The sequence below is a fragment of the Polyodon spathula genome, chromosome 21 (genome assembly GCF_017654505.1).
Source record: "Polyodon spathula isolate WHYD16114869_AA chromosome 21, ASM1765450v1, whole genome shotgun sequence".
NCBI lineage: Eukaryota > Metazoa > Chordata > Actinopteri > Acipenseriformes > Polyodontidae > Polyodon > Polyodon spathula.
Genome location: NC_054554.1, coordinates 25,174,953 through 25,197,386, shown reverse-complemented (window position 1 = coordinate 25,197,386; position 22,434 = coordinate 25,174,953). Strand labels below are relative to the sequence as shown.

The window sequence follows — 22,434 nt, the reverse complement described above, 5'->3', positions numbered from 1 at the left end:
TATTCTCTAGAACGATCGTGGGAATTGGGTCCTTAGCCATTTAAGTAGCCATTCTTGTAGGCATAGCGATGCATAGTAAAGCATGCTAACATACCATGGTAGTATTTGAGACCGCCGAACTGTCATCCACCAATTAGAAAGCTTCATAAGAGGGCACAGTCAAACAGAATTCGACAGCAGATCATTCAGAAAGATTTTTAAAGACATCTTTAAAGGTGTAAATGTTTTAAATAGCAACAGAGGTTCCATTTACCAGCTTCTAATCACAATGAAATCTTGATTAGACGTGCATTAACTTGGTAGGGGGCCACTGTTTGCAAGTTAGTGATGTTAACTTCCAGACACACTCAAATACCTGACGGTAATGCCCTTGAATCTGATTTCCATTGCTTGAGTGGCTAAAGCAGGTTGCACTACAATACGACAATGGATATATGGCTTTCTCTTGACTCAGTCTACCAACCTGCTTATGAATTATTTATTTTTCCCCAACCTCAAAAAAAAAAAAAAAAATCTCAGCCTCAACAGCTATCATTTTAATTTCCAATTATCCTTGATTAAATTATGTAAATGAGTGCTAATTTAAACTTATTGTAACAATTTCAGAGCCCCTTTCTTGATAGGACTAGGTATACAAATTAGTATCAATATTTATCTTGCTTTTATTGTTTAATTTGCTCCTCATTTGAACGCTAATTGCCATAATTAGCACTAATTAAGAGCTCCAGTTATGAGAGGACAGCCTGTTGATTAGTTCCTATTGAAAGGTTCAGGGTGTATTTGATTTATACGCGCCTCCTAGGCGATTTAGATACAGCTAGCTGTATTTTTCCCCAGGTAGAACTATACAAAAAAAAAAAAAAAAAAAAAAAATTAACGCTTGCTTCATGTATTTATTGGTTTGTAGTCCCTTGGTGTGTGTGTGTGTGTATATATATATATATATATATATATATATATATATATATATATATATATATATATATATATCATACATCATAGGGGGCAAACAAATCCGCTCTGGTTTTAAAGGTTTACTTAAATAATGAACAGATTAAGAACTGGAAGGAAGTTAGTTGTTTCAATGAAGTAATTTAGTTTGAGTACAGGTTGAACAAAGACCAGCTGGGCTCTGGAATTTGTCTCTGATTTATGTCACCTTACTAGGTTCCTATTTTCTCCTGTAAGCAGTTACGGTGTTATTAATAGTCAGCATTTCATTTTAAAACAGAATTTTTTGTTCAATTAAAAAAAAAAAAAGTTAAATTATTTTTTCATTGCCTGGAAAAAAACCTACAGTCAAAAAGCTGATATGGGAGCAACACCACTGTTTGAATGTTCCTTTCTGCTTTTTTAAGGTGGTAGTACTGGCCCAATGAATATATAAGTGAGGAGAAGAGTAAATAACCCTCAATGATTGTTTTATTTATTTATTTATTTATTTTTATCATCCATCGTCACACGCGTATCATGATTATGGAAATTCGAGATGACACCTAAGTTTGTGTTAATGAAGCATACATGAAAGTTCCAGAAACCCCATACAATACCAGACACGGATATCATATCATTTGGTACGGCGCCAGTGTGCTGGGTGCCACACGAGGCTACTCCATGCTGTGATTAAAGTAGAAAGAATTCCTTTGCTTTGCTTAAGAGTGAAGTCCAACCATCTCTGTGCATCTATTTTCTCTTTTCCCAAAAGAATATTAATATTTAATGCGTATCTTATTAAACAGAGCGTGCTTTTTTTGATTTCTTAATAAAAAATCATAACTCGATATGCTGATCACACATGATAAATAAAATAGATTTGTTGTCCTGCCTCATCCCTTATCCCAGTTTAAGATTGTACAAACACTTTTGCCAGGACATCTGCTGGATTTTTTTTAAAACCAAGCGTTACAGCGGTTCATCCACATTTAAACACTTAACCTTGGATTAAATTGTAATTATACTGCTGGTATCGTTTTAGCCATTTTTTTAATGTACCCAAAAACAACGCACAACAGTCTATCATTTTTTAATGTAGCTTAACCTGGGTACTGAACAGGCAAACCCCATTAGAATTCAGCTGCATACACGGGTACTTTTGTTTGCAATGGGTGACTACAAAGGCTTTAAAATCTTAACTCTAAACCTAATGCTCACATACTTTTCTTTACTACAGCTGTTTGATACCAGGAAATTGTTATTCAGCCAGATCCTGAAAGTGTATCTTCAGGTTTAGTTTGTAATTCTTTTTTATTTTTTTTTATTGAAACACTTAAGTTACCTTATGACATACACAGAAATGACTGTTAAACAAGGTTATGATATTTTATTACATCCCTTGTAACATAATTATGTGTAACCTTAAACAACATTAAGTTGCAATGTACTGCTGCTGTCTCATTGCAACCTAATAAAATAAAGTCAGAAAATATTTTCATGCACAGGGATAAATAATATGGAACTAAGATAGCTGTAAGTGTTGCTTTACTATCTCAGTATTAGTATTATACCAGAATTAGAAAGCCAATTTAAGGGGCAAAATGAAGAACAAATTACCCTTCTAGTTGTTTAGGTTATAATTACACATCTAAGTCAATACTTTCTCTTGCCTCGTAATAATCTTAAACATTCTGTTTAAGGCTTGTCTAGGCTAACAGCTGAAATGAAAAATTAAGCCGCTGTCTCAATGAAGAATGGGGAATCTCCAACACAGCATGAGCTGCACCTGCAAGTCCTTTAAAATTTAACCAGCCCCTGTACAAAATAAATCATTCAATAGTACCACTAACACACATGCATTAATTAGAGGGGAATGGCATAAACAACTCAAAGTGCTAAATTGGGGCTGATATTATATGTAGTTCCTGAGATTAATTAAGAAAAACTCAGATAAACTTTTAGACTAGAAGTCTTTTCCGTGTCTTCATTTGAAGAGTTATAGCATGTCTAAATGTTTTTGGTTTCCTCTCCTACATTCACTTCCTGTTTTACAGGTAATAAGACCCACGTGAACTAGCAAAGTGTGATGCCCTGGTGGGGACCTATGTCCTGTAACACAGGAAGTTACTTTTTGTGCTATGGCAGGAAAAATTGGTCTTAGTAAAAAGTAAATAAAAACATTAACATAAAAAAGTAGTAGTCGAAAGTTATTAGGCTGATATGATGTGAATTTTAACAACAGGAGGTTATCTGAGTATGTGGGGAGAGCGAAGTGGGGTGAGGCAGACAGAGAGTGAGGGAGAGAGTATGAAAGCTAGATGGATGGGAGAGCTGTCTTTAAACACTTAATTTATGGAAGAATTAAAGTGGCTGAGCAGATGGAGATAGATACAGTGGGACACAAGCTGTCTTGCATACTCCAGCCCCTGTCGTAAATTACGCTAGAGAAATGGAAAATTTATGGGGCACAAATATCTCACTACCAACCTATCATTTCCTAAGCACTGTCACTGTAATTCTCTCTGAAGCTGTCTAAACATACACATGAAGAAGAGAAAGAAATCAAGGGAGGATGAGAGACCAGTTCAGAAAGGGCTATCTCTTATTTTCAATACTTTTATTTGAACAGCAAACAATTGTTGAAAGTCGGAAAAAATATATATATTTTTAAAGATATTTCACATTGTAACTGTTACAGCCCTGTACCATTTCACATGATCCATACTACAATTCCAGTTAAATATGCACTGCCCTGCTAGACTCAGAACCATATTTCATTTTTGTTTCTTTAGGATTTCAGGTAAAAATAACTGTGTTAAACCATGTGAAAGATAACTGTAGGATGACGTCAGACCAGAAACACAAAAACCAAAGTACTGGCGGGTGAAACTGATAGGGCGCTCAGTGTTTTATTAAACAAAATAAAACATTTAAACAAAATACAAAACACTTTCAAACAAAATGGCTACGTTGGCCAAAAGAACAAACAAATAATAATTAGTATATGAAACAAGTATCACGCTGGTGCAAACCAGCACGTGAATAGCAATTGCTTAATTTATGTTTTTAGGGTACACCCCCCGTCCGTCCCTCCCTCTCTCCCTCTCTCAGGTTGAACTTAGGTTGACCACTGTTTCTGGATTTTTTAAATTGGGTTTGGAGGACATCAGGGGCAAAAATTAAAGCCATTAACATGCATTTCTGGCACTGTTCCAAGGACGACTGCACTTCTCGAGTTGCATGCATGAGTTTATTAAAATAGTGCCGCAGGAAATTAATTACGGTATGCTGAGAGGGTCAAGACAGAGGGCGGATAAAAATGAATCTACGCGAATATAAATGAACGCGTTTATCTCAAGTTAACTGCGATTAATTGACAGCCCTAAACACAGCATTAACAGAACATAAACAACCAAATCACAGCACAGTCACACACATAAACAGAACACGCAGTCCAGTGACCATGCCGGCCCCCACCCCGCTCGCGCTGCAGTTCTGACCAGTGTCGACAGGTCCGCGGCTTTCCCGCGGCATTGGGCTACTTCAAAAAGACAGCCGCGGGATTCCACTGCATAAATCTATAAGCGCTGTATGTGCGTGATTAACTATTCAATAACAACAAATTCTAAAGTGCTTTTAAGTTAAAAAGCCTGTTTGGACATTAGTAATACAATATAATAATAATAATTATAATAATAATAATAATATATATAATAATATAGAGATCACTTTTTTAAAAAAAAAATTGGACTAACCTGACCACAAACATTGATAACAACAACCTGTTAAATTCATATATATATATAATATATAATTAAAACTGTTTGGGCTTGATTCTGATGAAACGACTTCAATCGCAGTCGCAGTGGTTAAAGTCAAACGCTTCTGCCCCGTTGGGCGTGGCTTCTCCAAAAGTGCTATTCTGATCAAAATAAAAACCTCATAAGTACCTCATAAGAGCCCCATCAAACGGTTACTATTAACAATAACAATACACGTAACAAAGTGAAAACGTCAATTTGACATAACATATGTATTTTTGTCTTCAAATTCAAACTTCAAATAAAAATTCCCCCTATACAAACATACTCTTTGTAGGCAGTAAAATATTTAGGTGCAATTCAGCGCAATCTAATAATGTCTATATGTCTATATCATCCTGTTCTATATTAACAGTTTCTTTGGCAGACATTATTTAAAATTATCACATCATTTTAAAGCTGGAAAACATTTACTGCTTCAGTATGGGCTATTAACAAATACATACAGACTTTAACAAATGTACTTTATCCCTAACTAGACAAATAGATGCATGCAGACTGACTACAGATTATTATTATTATTATCTGTTTTCTAAAACCACGAGCAGGAGAAAAGGGTCAAAGTGTGCACATGCGCAGTATGCTATTTCAATAAGTTTTCCAAAAAGCATATTTACATGATATACACGTTGCTAGATTTCGGAATTTAATCGCAAATTTCTAGGTGCTGTTTTCCGAAAACTGACTTTCGGAATATTCCGATAAATTTTCCGAAAAGTGTGTTTACATGACTTCTCATATCGGAATTAGTTTTCCGGAAAATATCAGAATTCTTCATTATTAGGGGCGACTCTGTCTTGTTCATACAAGGGACATTTTGAAACAGTGTTGATGAAGATTATTATTAATTAAATACAGATGACAGTAGTACACAATTGCAATGGGAATGTCAGATTATATTGTAATATGCATATCACTGTGTGCACTATTACATATTATTATAGTTATCCATATCACACTGTATGACATTTCCCCAATAATAATGAATCTCAGAAGTTGCAAAAAGAAGCATATGAGGAACATTTCTATGTGACTGGGTTCAGAAATGATGAGGATATTTATTTGAAGAAAACAAAACAAAAAAAAAAAAAAAAACAACTAATATTATATCTTGATTTGATTAAGCCACCATTATTTAATAGATAGTTTGAAAACAGTATTATTACAGACATTTAGCAGACGAATAATGACGTCTATTACAACATGTGCACGCATGACTGCACGGCTGGAGCTGCGCGGCTGGAGGATCCGGACTGCAGATACCCCTGTCATCATGTCGAGCGGCAGTAACAGAGCGAGAAAAAAAAAAAAAAACAGCGCAAATCAGAACAGCAAGTAGTAGGTCACTCGCTGAGAGAATACGTAAACCATGTCTCACTACACAGGAGATTGCTATATTAACAGGTAGAGCCACGTAGGGCAATCATTTATTATTTATAATAATTATACAAGGTATAATATTATTTCTACATGTTAGCGCCAGCTCATCCAGACTCTGCTGCTTGTCTGGTGTTCTCTCTGCCTCGCTTCTCCCACGCTACTCCACTGGCTCCCGATCACCGCTCGCATCCAGTTCAAGACTCTTGTACACGCCTGCCAATGCCTTGACCTGACTCCACCCAGCTCCCTCCAGACCCTCATCTCTCCCCACACCCGCACCGACCATTCCGTTCCGCCTGCACTAAGACTGGCTGTACCTTCTCTACGCTCCCTTGCCTCCAGAGCCCGCTCCTTCTCCACCCTCGCCCCGCAGCAGTGGAACGACCTTCATTAAAGGCGTCTGCCTTTAATGCACTTTAACTTGTATTTATCTGCTCCCTGTTTTACTGTATTTAATCCTGCGCTGAACCCAATCTGTAGTATTCACTTGCACTCGTATCTAACCCTGATGCAACTATCATCTGCTCTTGTACTGTGTTTTGTATTTGCTCTTATTAGGACTGAAGTCGTTGTATTTTGTATCGTGCTCTTAACTGTACTGTAATTCTTGATATGTATTTTTTTTTTTTTTTGTATACAACTGTAATTCGCCTTGGGCAAGGGCGTCTGCTAATAAATAAATAAATACATAATAATAATAATAATAATAATAATAATAATAATAATAATAATAATAATAATAATAATAATAATAATAATAATAATAATAATACATGTAAAGTGTGATATACTTACTAACCTCCCTGATCTATTTATCTACCAGTAGCAGCAGCTGTTTCATTTTCTAGCGGGACATGAAGTGCCGCAAGTTTGTAATGTACTAGAGTTTCAATATAATCGGGGCTTTAATTCTCATGGAATATTTCACGGAAGCCAACCGTGTCGTGTCCACCCCCCACCTCCCGCGTTTGTGAAAAGAGCATGTACAGCTAACTCTTTTTTTTTTTTTTTTTTTTTTTCATTTGAGTGCATGTTCGTGCATTTGTGTACGTTTCAGTATTTAAAATACTGTTAGGTCCTAACATTTATTAGCAAAATAAATAAATAAATAAAAAGTTTTAGTAATTAAATATAATCTACTTATCTGCAGTATGCGTTAATCCTGATCGTGCTGTTTGTTCAATTACTTGTTCACAGTGTGTGTTAATAAAGTCAAAGACTCCTTCTCCTGGCTTTAGAAAAGATGCGGTATGCCTGCGTTGTTACTGTGATACGCTTAAGTAAAGTTGCTGAGACTAATCAGACTGCGTGCAGTTGTTTGATTTCAGCTCGTCATTCAAAACGGAGATTGTTTGCTATAGTATTGTGATTACTGGATTCCCACTGACAGCAAACACTTTCTCGATTTTTTAAAAAAAATCTTTATTTGCTATACTAAATTTAAATAAATAGTTAGGACAGCGAGGAAGCAGAATATTTTACATTGACAGACAACATTCAGAGGGCGTGTGCAGCAGTACAAGAACTGAGACTTTCTTTCATAGTGTATTTACGTAGTTTCTGGCGGATCGATTTGGAACAGTGATTAAACATTGTTTGAAAGATAACGTTCGAGTTCTTCATCAGAGCTTTAATCCATCGTATTGACCAATCAGGTTAAAGGAAATTTCAGATCCTTTTTCTAATTCGTTATAATGTTTTAAACTAGTTACACTCATACATTATCAGACAACGAAACCGATAGCTTGTTTCAGGTCTGCCGATAGTAGTGACTTATTTAAATCACGGAAACAAAGCACATACATTGTGTTAAATTTACATAGCAGTTAACTCGTTTAAAGTTGTACATGGTAGCTGGCACTCTGGGATATTTCAAGAAGCTGCTTTATGAGATTCTGGGAACAATAAGTTACTAACGACCAAACGAGCAAGATGGGCCGAATGACCTCCTCTCGTTACCTTTCTTATGTTCTGTACAAGCGCACACACACACACACACACACACACACACACACACACACACACACACACACACACACACACACACACAGCACTAGCAACAACCAGGGAAAGAAAGACATACACATACAGATACAGAAGTGGCGCGCCTGTTATGGTGCTGTCCATATACTGTACGCAAATATTTCCACTTGTAATAATTGCCATGAAAAATAAATTGCTACAGTCCTCGTGAAAATAAATGCAAAACAGGATTTTGTTTTTAATTCATATATTTGTTTATTATTAATTTACGTTGTTCGTTTTTTCGTAGGTTCTTTTTTTCTTTTACCTTTCTTCATTTGAGTTCCTCTTGGGTCGAATCGCACGCAGTTGCTACTTAGGACTACTTTGCTTTTTATAGTGTGTTAAATTTTTAAATTTCCTGATTGCACCACTAAATAAACCTGGTTTCAACGGGTCTAGCGCAGTGCTCGATTGTTTATTTGGGACCCCATTGTGCTGTCATCGAAATCGCTTCGGCGAATATATTAATGATACCACACAATTTATGCCGACATGTGCCGATCAGGGAGGCGTTATGTAATGCCCAGGACATGTCTTCAGAATACCATTTTAGCGCAGTGTTTTTTTTTTTTTTTTACCTATCCGCTCCATTTTTGCGCCACAGCATCGGGGGCAAGCGCCGTTTGCGCTTGCACTCGCATTTGCGCTGGGATCACAATACAGCCCTTTGTGTTTGTTTAATCGTCATCCTTTTTTCTGTACAGTACATACTGTAGTGACAGACTTTTTTTTTTTTTGTTTGGTGTTAGAAAATTAAACCTAATCATGAGAACTAGCGTACACTATCTGTGATAGAACAGTCTTTTTCTCACATTCTATCCTTATTTTATAGCAAAATGAAATGCAGTCACACTGCAAAACAATGCAGTGTCATAACTAACAATGTTTCATCAGATAAAGCCATGCCTTTGAATTCCTCACTGACTAACAAGCGGGATATGAATTCAGACCAGAACTGTGGAAAGTTCCGTTGGCATTGAGCTGGGGTCAGAGTTTGCCCTCCAGATGTAGGGGAGCATTGCTGTAGCTCCCGTGCCAAACACACAGTTGGCTGCTCATTACAGCTGTGCACTGCCAAGAACCAGCTGCGAGGGAGTCTGTAGTTTCTTCTGCCGCCTCGTAGGGTGCTCTGTGGAGTGCCCTACACTGCTCTAAGAAGGAAGAGGTACTGGATTAGATTTGCAAGCATCCTCCTCCGAGACCTAATAATACCTCATAAGCACATCCAACAGAAACCCTAGGCAATAAGCTTCCACTGGAACTCACCTTGATAGATTGTTTGGAATCGAACCGCTACACTCTCCAAGAGAATTCCTGTGCTGTAGTATGTAGCTTATTACAAACACAGAAGACACTTATAATGCACACACACATACAAACACAATCATATTCAAAAGGCATCAGTCAAGGGCATGTTCTCTATGTATATGCATTTAAAATACTGACTAAATCAGTTTCTGTCCTTTGCATTGGCCAGAGCTACTACTACTAATCTTTTGGTAACACTTTGGCAAGTGTTTTCATAATTGTTATTATTGGTGGCAAATTAACTTTTATTTAAATAGAATTACAGAGTAGTTTAATTGGAATAGTTCATATGTTGTAGTTATTTTGTAATGCATTTTCTAGTTAAGAAAATGGTCACTGATTCCTGATGAATTCAACCATAAAACCGTAGGACTGATAACTATTCTGCAGGAATGCATTGGTATTATTTTAAATTTATTTTTAGTGTTTACGACCACTTAATAAACACTGCAAGTTCACTATCAATATAACCCTTAAAACGAATAATCACAGCGAAACCTGAACTAAACAGTTATCGAAACGAGTAAACATTTATACCATAATACTTTTATATAGAGTTGAATTGATATCAAATTGCAGTGCTGCACTAAACAGAGTCCAGCAATACCTCTTTATTAAATGGAATTTCCCGTCAGTTTTCTTACAGCAGAGACTCCAATCACTCTGCTCACTCATTTCTGCACACGACTTTGTGGTAGGCCCCTTTGAGGGGTGTGGTGTGGGCTTGTTGTTGGGGCAACCCCGTGAGGGGGGCGTGTGTGTCTGGTGTACGTGGGGGTTTGGGACGGGGGACCCCCTGGGGGCCGGGTTTGGGTTGGGGGTGGTGGGTCGGGGGGGTGGGGGGACGGGGGGACGTGGAGACGTGTACGTGTCTGTCTGTCTGTGTGTGTGTCCCCCCCGTGGGGGACAACCCCCCACCACACCCCCCCCCCCCCCACCCGACCCCCCCCCCCCCCCCCCCGCCCACCCCAGGCACATCACCCACACCCAACAGCCCAATAAAAGACAGGTGGTTTTGATTTAATAATAAATGTGATACATAATAAACAGCGCTGGCTTGGACCAAACACTGCAGTAAAAAAAAAAAAAGAAAAGAAAGAAAAAAGAAATTGGTATTAAGTTGTTTGAACTGCATTAGCATTAGCAAGTATCCCCTTGTTACCACTTCAAGCAGCTGTGTTAGACGCTGCTTCAGAATAAAATAATAATAAGGAAAATGCAGTTTACAGGTGCTTGTCAGTAAATAGCCATCAAAAGCCATTTCTGGCTGGTTTCCACCATTATATGAATTCGCATTCAGGCTAAACCAATGTACCCTATGTTTAGACTTAGCTTGAAGGACAGTCAGCATTCAGCCCTAATTTGGAGCCTACGGACTGATATTTCTTAAGTTTTAAAAAGTTTGCATACAACAGGAAACCAAAAACCGACAATGCTAAAATTCTTACAAACCCACATTATTCAATTACAATTGGTGATTGTTTCTATAATTCGTCACTCCATTAGAATGTAGTCGTCATTTGTTATTATTATTTTCATATTAACAGGTTAAAAGAACATTAACATGGAATCTATTCAGATCTCATGTAAAGTTATGTGAATTTGTGGCCAATATATTTAATTGTCACCGATAACCTTAAGCCAGTGACAGTAACAAAAACAAGTTTTCTGTTTCTTTCACAGTAAAACTTAATGCACTTCTACCTGCAGTGAAATCTACTGTTCGATTAAAATCACTGCTCTACAACCAGTAGACAATGCATGTGCCAATTTCCAACTATTTGCTGCTGGCCATTGAACCCACAATCTCTGCAATATCCTTTTGGGTGTCTGATGGACACACTGTATCTGCAGTCTGTTAGAAGACCCACTCAGGAGCTAGTTCATCGGCTCTTGCTAGCCTTTATTATGGGTATGCTATCTCTTGATGTCACAAGCCAGTGGTGAGAGTGATAAGGCTAACAGGATCACACAGTTTAACAACGAGGGAATACATTGACAGGCTAATAACTACAAGGGGGGTTGATTTGACCCCAGTGCCAAAATGTAGGATTTCTTGATATCAGTTTCTGTGAATTGGAGCGAGATGGTAATATGAACAAGTGTGGAAATCATCATAAATTGATCATTACAGTAAAACAATTCAATAAGAAATCACATCATGAATTTCTGTCACACTTGCAGTAAAGCATTACTAATTTCTTATAACACAGAAGAAAACATTAGGGTTTCACTATGAAGGTGTGTGTGTGTGTGTGTATGTATATGTGGTAACACTATTTTAAGCACTACATATTAGGCATGTATGACGTACTTATTTGTGACTAATTAGTACATAATACATCATGTACAGCCTTCTGATAAGGGGTTGTTAGGTACTTATTATGTTTAGTCTCAAAATGCCTTACTCACAGGTTACTGGACATTAGTAAAGGATTTGCATGCCTTATAATGAAGTGAAGATTATTATTGGCCATATTAGGTCCAACTAGCTGCTTGTTCATGATTAACACCTTGGTAATAAAGCAGCAAAACAAACTGGACCACACATGGATAACACTCTATCCCAGAGTTGGACTTTATTGGAGTTTCCAATAAAGGGCTTATTTTCATTAATTAAGAACTTATTAGAAGCATATAGGTTATTAATAAATAATTTTGTAGCCCATATTCTGAAGTAAAGGCTTCTTCTACATTACTGAAGAATGTATTAGCGGCATATGTCACTAATACAGTTTTGAGCTAACAAATAATGCACAAAGAAGCAATTATCACCAGGGCATCTTTAATCAGCTGTGCAATCTGTATAGCAAAGTGAAGACTCCAGACACCCCATAAAGCTCTTACTCACATTAATGAACCTGACAAAAAATAAAAAAATAAGTTGATGTAAAAAAGAAACAGACAAAATCCTTTTAATTAGGAGTTTATTTTGTTTTTGTTTTTTAAATAACTGTTAAAATTTGTAACAGATTGCTGTACAATTATTCTCCCAGTAAAACATGCAATCTTAAATTGGAAATATTTTTTTCCAAAAATGGTCAGATACATTTTGCATTCCAAAACAGATACAGCACCAACTGTATACAGCACAGTGTATAATGTATAATTTTTTTTTCTAAAGCCGTCAGCAATCTCTTGTAAAGGGATAACTTCTGCAATAACATTGGAAATTTAAACAAAGTACTTTTTATTTTTTTCTGTATTCGGTATTATTAGCATTACAGAAATGGGAATTTTGAACGTGATTTCCAACATGATTTTTAGCTTTCACATCACACATGAACATTAATTAACAGTTAGGGCCCTATGGAAATCGTTTTATTATTTTCTGATATCTTATATACACCGCAGGCTCAGCGAACAACACAAGTATACCACTTAGTATACAGGTTGCACAACTGATTAAAGATGCTTTATTTGCAAGGTATTAATCATATACAAGCAGCTAGTAGGACCTAATATGCCCAAGAGCAGTCTTCACTTCCGACCTCTTCAGACAACACCTGTAAAATTCTTCCCTTCTGGACAATATAACACTCTGCCTTTAATGCACTTTAACTTGCACTTATCTGCTCCCTATTTTACTGTATTTAATCCTGCACTTAACCCAATCTGTGGTATCTTGTATTTTACTTACACTTGTCTCTAACCCTGATGTAGCTATCAACACTTACCTGTTCTTGAACTGCCCCGATATCAAATTGTACTGTGTTTTCTATTTGCTCCTATTAGGACTGAAGTCATTGTATTTTGTATCTTGCTCTTAATTGTACTGTAATTCTTGATATGTATTATTTTTTTTTGTATACAACTGTAATTCGCCTTGGGTAAGGGCATCTGCTAATAAATAAATAAAAAATAATAATAATAATAATAATAATAATAATAATAATAATAATAATAATAATAATAAAGCAGGCATATCCTTTATTAATGTCCAGCAACCTGTAAGCATGTTAGAAGGCTATACATGCTAATTAGTCACAGATAACTACCTAATAAATGCCTAATATGTAGTGTTTAAAATAAAGTGTTACCATATATTTTTGCTTAAGCTTGATGTTAGCGGAAGAATATGAAACATTTGAGCAAGAGTGATCTTTAGTTGACTCCACAATCACACTGAGTCGTCTTTATAGTTTGAATGGGTCACCACGGTGCCAACAACAATAATTAAACTCACACACTTATATCACTCACAGAAAGCAAGTAGCTGATATTCAAAGCCAAGGAATTAGACTAAACCTACTTTTGCAAGATTCCCCACTACCACATTTCATAGCACACAGTTTTGTAATTGGTGTTGTTAAAAAAAAAAAAAAAAAAAAAAAAAAGGTTTCAGCAGAATTTTTTAACAAACAAAATTAACATTTCGGAAAGTGTTACAATTCTAATTCGCTGCAGAGAGCTCTTCTCTCCTGGTCCATCGCTATTGGTTGAATCCACTAGCTCATCGATTCTGTCTGTAAATTTATTTTCTGAATTCTAGTACCAGCCTGATTCACCTATTTCTCAAGTGGAAATGGTTGTAATTGTCTGATGATTGATGGGCACAGCTGGACTCGCAGTCTGTATCTTCAGTTGCTATGTGATCTATCATTCTTTCTTTGGAAGGCGCTCTGAGGCAATCTGTGAAGGTGCTTTATAAATGATTATCATTATGATTGTTATTATTATTGTTAGGAGCAGTGGTATCATTTTACTGTAGGTGGAAGGAATTTAAATGGAATCATGTGCAGCATGAACTAAAACATGAGATCCTATTTAAGTGTAATAAATGCATGACATACATTAATAACATAGTTATTAATGTATGTCATTAATAACTATGTTATTAATGTATGTCATGCATTAATAACATAGTTAAACACTCATGTAAATGAACTGCCATCACCGCTTATTATTATTATTATTATTATTATTATTATTATTATTATTATTATTACATTAGTAGTAGTAGTAGTAATATTGTTAATATCATAATCATCACTTTTAAGACTAGGGTGCAAGGTAGGCATCTGACGGTCAGATAGACCGAACACCAATCCCTTCATTTTGAAAGGGGTATCTTCATTTATGAGATGAACTCAGAAGTAGTCAGGGAGTATTAAGGTGAATAAATAGATTTCACATCACCTGATGTACAAAGCTTTCCCTGACATGCTCTCGGCAGTGGGTGAAGTCAAACAGAATTGCCTGCAGGAGAAAGAGGCTCTTCAGCACCTGTTCCCACAATTAACAATGTGAAAAAAAAAAAGAAAAAAAGACCTTGATCTGGACCCCAGATTTTTGGCAAGGGCAGCTGAAGGCTGTCATGGTAAATCAGGAGTTGAAGTCTACTGTACTCTGGCTCTTGAGGGGCCTGGGCGAAGGAGATATTTAGTTTGGAACATGGAATGCACATTGAAATGTCTTACAAGGGTGTCTCTTACCCCCTGAACCCTGCAGTTACTACTACAACTGGTCTTTAGTGTCTTCACTGGTTTAACTGGAACTGTTCAACAGGCGGTGACAGCACTCATTTCTGGGGTGTTCATGCAGGAAAATTGCTGTGAGCACAAAACGTCCTGGTCACTCTACCGGCTGTGCTGCTTCCAAGCAGCTTTCAGTATCAGACAGTATTTCAATGAAGGATTTTTCGGCATCTCTGGAATTCAGGTTGCCATAATTCTCTAGTTAAATTCCAAGGTTATTTCACTATATGTCAGTATAAATGTGGGTTAAATTTACCAAACACTTTTATACAGGAACCCTAAAAGAAATTCCAGCTATGATGGGCAGGATCTTTCTATTATTTTTTGGCTTTTCTTGTACATTTATTTTTTTCCTTACGTCAGTGCTGTGGCACTCATCTGATGTAAACCAGTTTATTTTTGTTTGTTTTTTAATATAAAGTAGTGTGTTTCAACTAATACCCATAGAAAATCTCACTCAACTGCAAGGCTTTCCAGCTGAAAACACCAGCCCTCAATTTCCATTACTAAAGAGGAGTTCGGTCCCACAAGTTCCAGCGCTGACCGGCAGCTTTTTATTTGTGTTTATACAGCATAAGGAACCATACAAATGTGATGTATTTACAATAACCTAAATTAAAGAATGTACACAACATTTTTCAATCCTGTTTGTTTTTTGAAGAAACCGACCATTTATTAATTAATCTGCAAGGATTTTTTTCTAAAGTTAGATGGGAATGTGTGTTCAAATAAACGAGCTATGGAAAGTAGGCAGCTTCAGCATGCATGTATTGAAACCATTTTCTATGTATGCCCAATGGCTCAGCTTTTTGTCTCAAAAACATCAGTATAATAAAGTAATCCAACTAATCTATGTTGTCTGAGGTTTGAGAAAACCAATGGCTGGACTTTTGTCACTTTTATAAAAGGACTGAGGTCAACTGCCCTTGCCGTTCACAACCTTGAATAGAGAGCTTTCTGGGGACAGTGGCATATCTTAGACTGAAGCTTTACATTAACCATACCATCCAGCCACCCGTAACCCTTAAAAGTGCTGATTACAGAATAAAGCATTAACAAAGACTTACACATATCGTATCAATAATCAATAGTGCCGAACCTACACAATTATCCAAAGGGGGTCGGAGGTGCATACAGTTAACATTCTCTGATCCCAAGATTAATCCTTTAGCCTCCCTCCATTTTTTTTTTTTTTTACCATAGGTCTTTCTCTAGAAAACCAACCCTTAAAAAACTCAAAATGACATTAATCTCACCCCCTGCATCTTCCTTTGGTATCATGTTTTACCTAGGCTAACGAAAAGGTACTGGCCACAGTGGTTTTAAAACAGAAAAGAGCATTATCAGGGACAGACAACTTCTCAAACACTGGAGATTGAAGCAAACAGGTTAAAGATGTTGACATCAAAGGGATGAAGCAGGATTTAAAAGGCTAGTCACTTCAGCTATTGTGGAGAGATGCTACTGGAAGGATTACACATTTGGTCAAGCTTATCAAAAAAAATCAGCAAAGAAGCTGATAAAATATATGTTGCTCTCTTGATGAAAAAAATGAAAACAAAAGCAAAACTCCATGGCACTCGTATTTACTGCAATACTGCAATGCACACCTTTACTGTCTGGTGTGCATTGCAAAGACGCAGTTACTGCATTAAAAACAATCTTTACTGTCTGGTGTGCATTGCAAAGACGCAGTTACTGCATTAAAAGCAATCTTTACTGTCTGGTGTGCATTGCAAAGACGCAGTTACTGCATTAAAAGCAATCTTTACTGTCTGGTGTGCATTGCAAAGACGCAGTTACTGCATTAAAAGCAATCTTTACTGTCTGGTGTGCATTGCAAAGACGCAGTTACTGCATTAAAAGCAATCTTTACTGTCTGGTGTGCATTGCAAAGACACAGTTACTGCATTAAAAACAATCTTTACTGTCTGGTGTGCATTGCAAAGACGCAGTTACTGCATTAAAAGCAATCTTTACTGTCTGGTGTGCATTGCAAAGATGCAGTTACTGCATTAAAACCATTCTTTTCAAACTGTTTTGGCGTTTGCTTTTTTTTTTTTTTTTTTTTTTAAATACTGAACAGGGAGGTTCCATTTTTTAAAAGCAGTAACTCATTGATCTTGGTGCCCCAGGGTTACACTTTTGTGACAGCTTTACACTCTCACAGACATATACACAGGTTAACGAAAATCTGTACATTCAACCAGATCAATTCAGTGCATATTTAGCAGGTTCAAAATATAAAATTGCCAGGCGGGTAGGGAGAAATTCAGTAGCTAAAGTAACTGCGGTTCTCCTTTTACAAGAGACCCCAGCTGGTAATCAATTATCTAAAGAGACATATTGTAAGGTATCTTGATAAAGAGAGAGAGAGAGAGAGAGAGAGAGAGAGAGAGAGAGAGAGAGAGAGAGAGAGAGAGAGAGAGAGAGAGAGAAAGGGGGGGGTATTTATTACTGAAATGAAAGATCTGGTTTTTCCATCCTTTAATTCTCATTTTATGGCCAATCCTTTTTTCTTTTTGCACTTCAATAATCAATAAAGAAAAAAGGCAGCAATCTATATATATATAAAAGAGTGTCAGCAATTTAATTGTAATTATGTATAAACTCATACATGTGATTTTGTATTTATTCCTACTAAAAACCTTTACTCAATGTTGGTGTGCAATGAGCCAGCATTAATTTTAAAACATTAGAAAAACAACCTATTCTTATTGCATTACATGCTGAAAAAAGACGGGGCTAATTTATATACCGGGATGTATATTTTAACCCAATTTGAACCAGCTCTTATTGATAAAGCTAACAAAACCAATTATCACAAGTAAAAAGCAAGCTAATCGCAGCAGCACAGTAGTTATCACCATCAAACACACACACAGTCTTAAAGCTATTCTAGAAAGCAATGCCGCTGTCACATACAGCCTCTTTCCTGTGTTAAATAATGTATTTCATGTACAGGAGAGATAAACTAAGCCAACCCAGTACAACGCACAAACAATATGAAAATGTTTAAAAATTTAACTCTTGATAAAATGTATTTGTTATTCAAATGTGACTACTTCCTGTTATTCCCATATTAAATTCAGCTCTGACTTATTTAAAAGTGTGACCAAATCACTGTTCACAGACCTATTTATTTCTTAAGTCAGAAACATAATCTTTGTACAATTTCTCTTGGTGTTTATTATTAGAATACTGCCTGCAAGACTGCACCGTTCCACAGTTTTTTTTTTAATGTATTTTTTATTTTTTTTACCAGCAAGTTGTCCAAAGACTGCAGAATAAAAAAACTATTGAGCCAGGAGCCTGAATCGAACTATAGCAATGCAATGAAAAAGTGCTCAAGAGAGGTTTAAAACGAAGAAAATTATTATTGCTTTAAAAACCCAATTGTATTAGCCTTGATGGTTAGACTGTATGACGTAAAAAGAAATAAAAAGAAAGAGGAGGTTTAAATGCTTTTAAAAAATCCCATTCGATCCAGCTACATTTTAATTATTAAAAGACAAAAGTAATCTGCAATGCTCAAGTCAATAGGACAGACATGAATACCACATGCAAACTGGAAATATTATAATAATTTCATTTGTTAGCTCCTTTACATGTCCCATGTTCTTCTAGAGTGTTTCTTCCTAAATGTGTGAGATTTATGAAATGCAAATCTGCCTTTAACACTGAATTTAGTTTTGTTTAGTACTGTGCTTCATTATGCTAATTTCAAGTCAATTTGCTGGCTGCACATTCTTATACGAGCATAAAGGGAATACTGAAAGAAGTAAAATAATCTAAGCACATAGAGTTCCATTGAGTACAGTACATGCAGAGCTTGGTTGATCACACTGTTTAATATAATTCTAGTATCCACCATGCAGCTGCTGTGATATTTTGGACAGACTTGTGGAACTGGAGAAGCGGTCGGCAGAAGGCAGAGGCTATAAAGGTGCTCAGTGACTGAGATTTGGAAGAGAAGATGTTTCTCCTGCTGCAGGTTATCTCTCAACAGGCTATATATATATATATATATATATATATATATATATATATATATATATATATATATATATATATATATATATATATATATATATATATATATATATATATATTAGGACAGGTTATATCACTGCTGCAATATACCCTGTCCAGGGGAAAAGCCCAATATGCTGCAAAAGCTGTCTGTAAAACAGAAATATCCCGCAAAAAGTGAGGCAGGGAAGCTATTGTTTTTTTTTTTTAATAAATCCCAATCCTAGTTTAGCTAGCAAGTCTGGTGGTGGATGTAAAATGTAATACATTTTGGCCAGTGGTTTAGTAGTGCATGTAACTCTTAAGGATGAGAAGCTTGTTCAGTTGCACGCAGTCTCTGCGTTCTATGCAGCCGGCAACCCATTCAAATGTTAAGTCAGTATTTGATAACTGCGGTCACACAAGCATCCATTGAGAAAACTGTGCAAGACAAGCTGCTTCCACTGTGTGCCTTTTCACACTCGCTTTCAATCTATAGTGCATATATAACATAATGTACACCTAACTATTGCTTTTACTGATATTGTTACACATATAGGAGAATAGCCGAGGAGAAAAGTTTTCATATGATAAGAAAAAAAGCAGATGCTTGCCAATACCTACCTAACACTACTTATAAGATTGTAAACTAAAGAGATACAGAAAAAGCAAGACCATTAAACACAGAGAGCTGTAGTACGCATTTAAATAAGGAACAGTCCGAGCTTCAGAGCAGTTCAGCTCCCCTGCACTGATGCAACAAAAATAAGACAACAGAGGAGAAAGAAAGAAAGACAGAAAGACCCCAAGCTGAGAGAGGGGTACCACAGCAGGAACACAATGCCAGCACGTGTCACAGAATGAAAGAAGAAGAGGGAGTTCTTACCTCGGGAAGGTAGAGGAATGCCGGGGGACACTGAAGAGAGTGAGGCAGCATCCCAGAGTTGGAGAGCAGAAGGCAGCCCGAGTTGGCCATGGAGCACAGCATATGGTAGCGGGATGTTTTGCGCATGAAACAGGGAGATCCTTCTCTGTTGCTTGCACTCTCTCTCTCTCTCTCTCTCTCTCTCTCTCTCTCTCTCTCTCTCTCTCGATCTCTCTCTCTCTCTCTCTCTCTGTGTGCCTCCTTCTCTGCCTGTTCTTTTTGTTTATGCTTTTTTTAATTTGCTTTCTTTGTTTTTTTCTTTCTGTCTTTACTATAAAAGATGGGATGAACACAGATGCTCTACACATGCATGTGCCCTCAGCTCACACAGGCTCTATATTCAGTGCTCTACTATTTACTTTAGTAGCAATATAAGCGTGCAAGGCAAGGGGGAGGTTCTCATTAAATTTGGGGGGGGGGTGGTCTCCTGGGTATTCAAACATCAAACACCACACAATAAAATGAAAATAATTCCTAATGACATTACAACAGCTGAACCAAACATTTAACTCCTTATGGGTCGTGTCTGTGTTTCACAGTACAATGATATTCCGGATACAGTATGTTGGTGGTTAATTTGTAAGAAGATACATTTGTTTAAATGTAATGATCTGGTTTAAATGCAAGTCCCACTTAGAAGTGTATTACTTTAAAATATTTTTTTTTCAATTGTTCTAGTTTGTATTTTTGCTGGTTACTGAAGATGTCTGCTGGTTTTATTTTTTGTCAGAGGCCCTTAAATTAATACCCCCACCCCTCCCCACCCCATCCTCATTAAATACATACATTTTTCATTTTCTGTTTGTAATTCACGTGCACCTTGTTTTAGTTCTGCTTGGGGGAAATCCATTCAAATAAAAAATATATCCCCACTATAGCTGAAGAAGTAGAAACATTTGACAGAAATGGAAACCAACGACAGTCTGTTTTCTTTCTTCCTATTGTAGGGTAAAACTATTTTGTGTACATATCTCATAGCCAACCCAACACTTCAAACATACTCATTTTAACCATTCATCTCTCACTGATGGAAATTCCCACTAACATCTTTAAACAGAAAAGATAAGTGAAACGTAGACAAAGCTGTGATTTGTATATTCTGAAATTGTTATGTCATGGAATACTCATTATTATTCAAGCTTAGCGAGTGGAAAGAACACGACAGACTGCATTTCTTAAATGACAGAATCATGCAACAATCAGCAAGCCCCTTTCCAGCTATTATACGAGAATCCCTGATTCCTTTCTGGTTTTTCAATTCAAGGAATACCCTCTCAACTATACCCACATCCTGTATACTGCTTCTTCTGTATCAAATTATAATAACAGTCAGTAATTCAGATGTAATTATGGTATGTATATTCCAACACATGGTTTCCTTTCATTTTATGTGAAAAACACATCTACTTCATAACTGTTCATATTAAACCTTTTCAACGTGAATACATCACAAAAAGCCATAAACGTGGCCCTTTTCATTTGCATATGCTGCATAAAGACCTGCACAATGTACTTGGATTGATTTAATGAATGGGAAAATAAATATTGCTCCACATCAGATTGAACTTTTACATTTTCAATAACATTTTTGTTCACCCACCACCCAGAAAAAAAGGGAATTGAATTGGACTAAAGTGAAATATTTCAAATGCATTTCCAGGTACCTTCCAGTGCCTTTATTAAATCAATTCAGACCCACTTTTACAGTCCGCAAAAGTAGGGCCAAGTGGGTTTCTTCACTGCCAGTGAAGATGAACTGGTTACTAAATGCATATGATGTAAAGACAAGGATATTTATAAATGACAAAACAGGACTCACTTAAACAGAAAAGGGAGCTAACGTTTGAGAAATAAATAGCGTGAAGGAGTAAATCAAGCGCAAACAGATAAGAAAACAGGAAATGGAGATGAGCAAACACCGTTGAGCCTTGTAAACAATTATTTTAATAAGATGTAGTGGAGTACGCACAGGGTTACTGTAGATGCGCTATGTAGACAGTAAGGGGGGCTGCACTCAGATTCTCACAACACATTTTCATTAGGGCCAGACCCCCAATATAGAAGAAGAAAGCTGGTTCCAATGTTTCATTAAGTACAGTAGTGTTGGCTATATGTTGGTTTGTGTCCAAATCAGGTCTTTATGGTGAAAGCCAGACATTGAATCGCAACGACATGTATATAATGTCCTCTTGTGATCTTTCAGTAGATTAATTGTAGAGATTTGTTTGGAAACTGCTGATTTGTAACAGAAATTACAGTAAATCGTAGCTAGTCAATAAATCTGCAGTAGACAACTATGAACTCGCTATCACCTAATTATGAATTAGGACAGTTTAAAATAACAGTCACTAACTAACAATTTCAATATAATTTCATAGATGCTGTATCTAAGTTTTGAAATGCCGTCGCTTGCTAACACCATTTCTGAAATATGTTTCAGTTAAATTGTAATTGTTTTTAGGGGAATCAACAACTGAAAGTGTTTATTCTGTATTAAAATAATACAGCCCAATAGCACTCAAAACAGCTGTTTGCATCACTGACTGCTCATCCC

General features: G+C 36.5%; 1 protein-coding gene across 10 annotated transcripts in view; it reads right to left on the bottom strand.

Annotated features, from left to right (window-relative positions):
* Nucleotides 1–22,434, bottom strand: part of LOC121296159 (RNA binding protein fox-1 homolog 3) — a 199,773-nt gene that overhangs the window by 74,457 nt on the left and 102,882 nt on the right. For 7 of the 10 annotated variants that reach the window (XM_041221418.1, XM_041221420.1, XM_041221424.1 and 4 more), the window contains exon 1: nucleotides 19,842–20,009. The exons of the other annotated variants lie outside the window; for them this stretch is intronic. In XM_041221418.1, coding sequence (XP_041077352.1) covers nucleotides 19,842–19,967 — 126 coding nt within the window. In that variant the 5' untranslated portion in view covers nucleotides 19,968–20,009. Of the gene's footprint in view, nucleotides 1–19,841; nucleotides 20,010–22,434 lie in introns of those variants that run through there. 10 annotated transcript variants of the gene reach the window in all.